General features: G+C 39.0%; 1 protein-coding gene across 1 annotated transcript in view; it reads right to left on the bottom strand.

The window, feature by feature from the left end:
- Window positions 1–929: 929 nt before the first annotated feature.
- The window catches only part of LOC119354047, a 6,932-nt gene continuing 2,511 nt past the window's right edge, over window positions 930–5,350 (bottom strand). Inside the window, exons 4-7 of the mRNA XM_037620753.1 lie at window positions 4,394–4,507; window positions 3,452–3,565; window positions 1,912–2,025; window positions 930–1,066 (exon numbers count right to left, since the gene is read on the bottom strand). Coding sequence (XP_037476650.1) covers window positions 1,037–1,066; window positions 1,912–2,025; window positions 3,452–3,565; window positions 4,394–4,507 — 372 coding nt within the window. The 3' untranslated portion in view covers window positions 930–1,036. The remainder of the gene's footprint in view (window positions 1,067–1,911; window positions 2,026–3,451; window positions 3,566–4,393; window positions 4,508–5,350) is intronic.

Genomic DNA, 5,350 nt, shown 5'->3' on the forward strand with positions numbered 1-5,350 from the left:
GTGATGAACGCTTTTCAAAATTTATGTATTTTTTTAAAAGTATTCAGAATATTTTGAAAATTCTTCACAAAATAATAGAATACTTTGAAAACATAAACAAAAAAATCGAGTGAATAAACGTACAAACCTTCTACTGAGCCGGCCCGCTAGGGGCGTTCCTTGAGGCGACGCGGCGGTAGCTCGTGCAGCGAGCGATCTATTGCTTTGCCCTGTTGAGCTGGGTAGACAAATGGTTAATAAAGCTCAACTCCAAAGATCCATAAGTACCTTGAATCAACCTTGAATGCTTTGTAACCAGGGTTTTGCATCAATTGGGGGTACACTGTTGACCCTTCACTACATGTGTTAACTTTATTACTAGGTATAATTGGTATGGGGGGTAAATATTTTAGTAGGTTAGAGTGTTATTTATCTGGACATGTTAGTGTGATTGTGTAAAAAAAATACTCCCTCCGTTGCAAAATTTGAACTAAAACCACGGCATTTATTTTAGAACGGAGGGACTAGGATTTTATTTGGCACTCCCTCATTTAGTAAGCATATATTGATTAAATGAAGAAAATGATTTTTTTATTCAGGAAGTGAATAAAAGATGGCCAGTTGATGCTGTTTTCAAGAAAACTGAGTGCACAAAATCAGAGATGAGACGAAAAAGATCAAAACAGAGAGGGGGGAGGGGTGCGAACCTAGGTAAAGGTTGGAGGAGGGATGCGACAGAACCTTATGTAGGAAGTAGTAGGGGATACTGACGTAGATATAATTAACACTACAATCACGGAGTCCTGAAAGTCGCATATTATTGCATTACCGCTGCACATCATCAATATATACATTACCATGACGGCACAGAAACAGGAAGCGAGTGAGTCAGATCCGAAACACAGTACGATCATGTCCACAACACGCACGACGCAACCGTAAACGTGTCATACAATATCAAGGGGCATTACAGGTTCGCAGACGCAAGGCCGGGTGGCTTCTCTACTACATTACTCCATGCCCAGGCCAATGCTAGCCCGTCAAGTCGACGGCGCAATCAGCTCATCCAGGCCTTCTTCTTGAAGCCCTGCACAGATGATGTTATACACAGTTGTGAGCAGGTAAATCAAACCTATACGAATTTGCGCTGGAGATCATAACAAGTTCTCCTACTCAACCCAATGGCACATGTTTAAATCACCAGAGGGCGCCACGTTTTTCGATGGTGGAGGACCTGCAATTCTGCTCCCTATAGGAATATCCTAGTAACAAAGAACACACAGGGTATCTAATCTAATTGGGGGCACATACAGTCTGTTGGGGTTGGCACATCATTTGTTTTGCTCAAAAGGCTGCATAACCATTTGAAAATCTGCAACTAGTTTGACCATCTATAAAAAAAAGAATTACTAGCACCCAAAACATCAAATCTACTCCCTCCGTTTCTAAATATAAGTCCTTTTACAGATTTCAATAGGGACTACATACGGATGTATATAGACATGTTTTAGAGTGTAGATTCACTCATTTTGCTCCGTATGTAGTCCATATTAGAATCTCTAAAGACTTATATTTAGGAACGGAGGTAGTATATTGTATTAGACTTGTCATGAAATATATTTTCATAATGTATTGCTATTTTTATGCGAGACAAAATGTTTGCGCAGAGTTCGATGGTCAAAGTACCATATCAAAGACCCTGTCAATGTCCTAAAAAGCCTACGTTTTGATTGGAGGAACTAGTTAACATAGCAAGTTGCTCTGGACATTCTTATCTACTAAGATAAGAGAATTTATTAATACGTTCAAGTTTCGTATTACAGACAGCAGAGAATCAATATAAACCTTTTCCAAACATATGCAAAAAATCTATAGAATACAAAATTATGCTCCTGCATATATATTCAAGAAAGGTAAAGTAGAACAAAATACCTTTTTGACATCTGAATATATATCTTCAACCCTCTTCTCTGTCTGCTTTGCATAAGACCATGCTTTGTGTATATTAGATTCCATCTTTTTTGATATATCAATTACACTTTGAACCTACAATTATAGTCCACTGATTAGAATTTCAACCTCTAAGCAAAATAACAGTAAGATGGCCAGCTGAAAACAGCTTTCAGAAAGGGCTGCACCTGCACCCACAATTAGTTGCAAATTCTAGTTCTCCGCGGTAGCACACAAAAGCAAGCATGAATACATAAGAGCGTGCAATAATCTAGTCTAACCACATGCAGGTCCATGTACTGTATAATACCCATGAATAGTTCCAAATAAAACCTTCTAGCAAGATAACTATGTGGCAACTGCAAACAGGTACAGGTAGAAACATAGGCATTTACATCCACCTGTACTTTGTAATCGTCATTGCTTCTTGGTGCATAATAAATAATATAAGAAAACTGGACATCTTTGATTGTACCAAAAGAAACTTGTCAGATCAAAACTCAACACTGGGGTGATAGATATAAAATGCTACTACACTCACTGCTGCTACAAGTAATAACCAAACAACAGTTGTTGCACCGTGCTTATCCGCCGATCCGATATCCAGCAAATCTAACAGCAGCCACAGCCAGCCAAACCAGACTCGCCGAAACCAGAAAAACCAAACATCCAAAGGGTGTATGTCTATGTTACCCAGATACAGTGAGTTCCTACAAACCAAGTGGCCCCTAAAATGAGCATCTCCATGGAGGACCTCAAAGGGTAGCTGCTCACTGCTGCTAAATGCATGGTTGAGAAAGGAGTCAGGTGGCTGATCATCCTCACAATCTGGCGGCTCTGAAAACTCAGGAATGCATGTTTCTTTGATGCGGTAACACCGCATGTTCACTCGGTCGTTGGGGTCATTGCAATTGATACTCAGATCTGGATGTTGGCTGGAACGCCGCTTACGGCTCACCTCTCCATGTGCAGTCTTTTTGGCAGTTTCGGCTGTCTATTTTTTGGCTTATAATTAGTTTTGCCTCTTTCTTTTGTCGTCTGGTTGTGGTTTTGCTTTGTTTGAGCTGCCTGCCACTGTTGGTGGTTTCTATTCTGCGCATTCTTTGGTGTCCTAATACGTAAATGAGGCACACTTAGGTGCATGTTCAAGGAATGAGCTCTTAAATTCCCAATGTGAACTCACCACACCTTCTTTGGTGTTCTTTTTCTAACACACAATGAAGTGCATTTAGCAGCACATTCAACAAAAAGAACTCTTAAATTTACGATGTGTGTTCATCATGAGAAATGCTAAAGAAAAATAATGAGTAGGGGCTAGAACATTCACAGTGGTCAAACATTCTATCTTAGAAGTTTCTTTTGGCTAAAGAAGATAAGACAATGAATGATCTAAACTTTCTTGTCTACCAAGGTTCAAATGCAAAACTATTAGATTTTAAATTAGATCTGAAATTTCAATCTGAAATAACACATACACATAAATTACGATAATCAAAACAGACATTAGCCATGAGAGTGATACCTTTGCAACATCTGTATACAGAGATTCGACCTTTTTTGCTGTATCCTTTGCCAATGACCATATCTGGTGAGCATTAGAGTTCATCTTCCTTGATTCATCCATTATAATTTGAGCCTGTTATACCAATCAGATGACTAGCTCAAACAGCTTTCCGAAATAACTCACAGTCGCACAATAAAAGTAAACATCAACACAGGAGAACCTAAAACTAAATCCCATGAAAAATAGGAAACCCCTTCTGTCCCATGATAATGCTCCTTCTAATCTAAATATAACTCTGACTACAAAATGCAACTATGAGAAAAACAGAAATCAGATTGAAACATATCAGTATTAAGTTTGACTTTGGTTGAATGAAGAAAACAAAATTTAGATTGAAATTTCAACACAGGCAATACATATCAATTATGACTGTTGAACTTGCTAAGATTTCAGCTCATGCAGGGGAATTTTGGCGGGCACTGCTGTTTAAGGGATTTTAAGGCCAATATTGCTAAGACACTTTCAAAGTGTAGCATTTCCCTGAGTAATTTCTTCAAATCATTGCATGCTTGCGTTCTTAACTCTCAAGGTGCAACGTATTACGTAAGAATCATCTTTTAACCTCTATGACAGTTGTTTGACCCAAGTAAGAAACATTTCAGGATATATTCTCAATAGATAAAAAAACATGAGGTTGGGATTAGGACATTCACAGACAATGTTGTAAATGTTGAACTTCACTAAATAACATAGCACAATGCCTGAACCTCCTTATGCACTAATGTTTGAAGGACAGATCGCAATTGTTTTAATTTCAACAGAAGTGTGTGGAAATTTCAAATTTCACTACAAGATTTTAATACTGTATACACAAAACGAAGAGTATACAAAAGAGTTAATCGACTTGTGGCTACCAAGTAATAAAGACTATCATAACTGAGATAGCCTAGAAGTACATACCTTTTGGACATCTGAATGTAGAGCTTCAACCGTTTTCTCCGTATCGTTGGCCAATGACCACACATTGTAAATATCAGAGTTCATCTTTCTGGATTCTGCCGCAAGAATTCGTACCTATTATCACCATACCTAGGAAATGAGCACCTCAAGAAAAGACTCAAAAACACACGGTATGGATATAGAAGAGCCTAAAACTAAAGTCACATCTTCGCCTGCGTTTTCTGAAATCATTAAAACCAAAGAGACTCTTAAATTGTTGGAGATGGTAGCTCATGGAGAGCAAGGCATCTGCTTTAACTGTGATTCATGGCTGATCCCTAGTATCGCAATCAAAAAATTATTCATCATGGAGGTCGATCCATTCTCGGACTATGAAGAGGATGCCAAGGCCGAGAAAGGGGGTAGTGATGGTCATGTGCAGTGAGCATTGGAGGTATATACTAGGTCCCACTGCTTGACTACGGCTTCACCATAACTTCTAAAGCGTGTGCTATCAGAGGCTAGACTCCACATCTGCTCTGGCACATGGTAACTGTATCAATTACACAGGCGCTTGTCGTGCTGTCAACATCAACGATGACACATTCCTAGAAATGCTTTGCCCTACCACTCATCACCGTCGGATCTTAAGAATCAATGCCACCTCGCTTCTAGCATGTCACCTTGAAGTGGATTCGAGATGTCACCTCGTGGATAATGTCAAATCAAGACAAAGAAAACAGAACGCAAATGTTGGTAGAATACCCATTGCTATGTGCAAAGATTTACAAATCCTGGTAATTTACTGTTTAATCTAAATATGTCGACACTACCACACAATAGGTCAACAGTTGAGATACACCATTTAACTTGATTGTAATTTTTTTTATTGACCCAAACAAATCCTTCTGATGAGTGACAACAATATTTCTAGTGGTGAACCCAAACATGAGAGAGAGAGACAGGGAGGAGGGCGGG

The sequence above is a fragment of the Triticum dicoccoides genome, chromosome 1A, assembly GCF_002162155.2.
Source record: "Triticum dicoccoides isolate Atlit2015 ecotype Zavitan chromosome 1A, WEW_v2.0, whole genome shotgun sequence".
NCBI classification, from domain to species: domain Eukaryota; kingdom Viridiplantae; phylum Streptophyta; class Magnoliopsida; order Poales; family Poaceae; genus Triticum; species Triticum dicoccoides.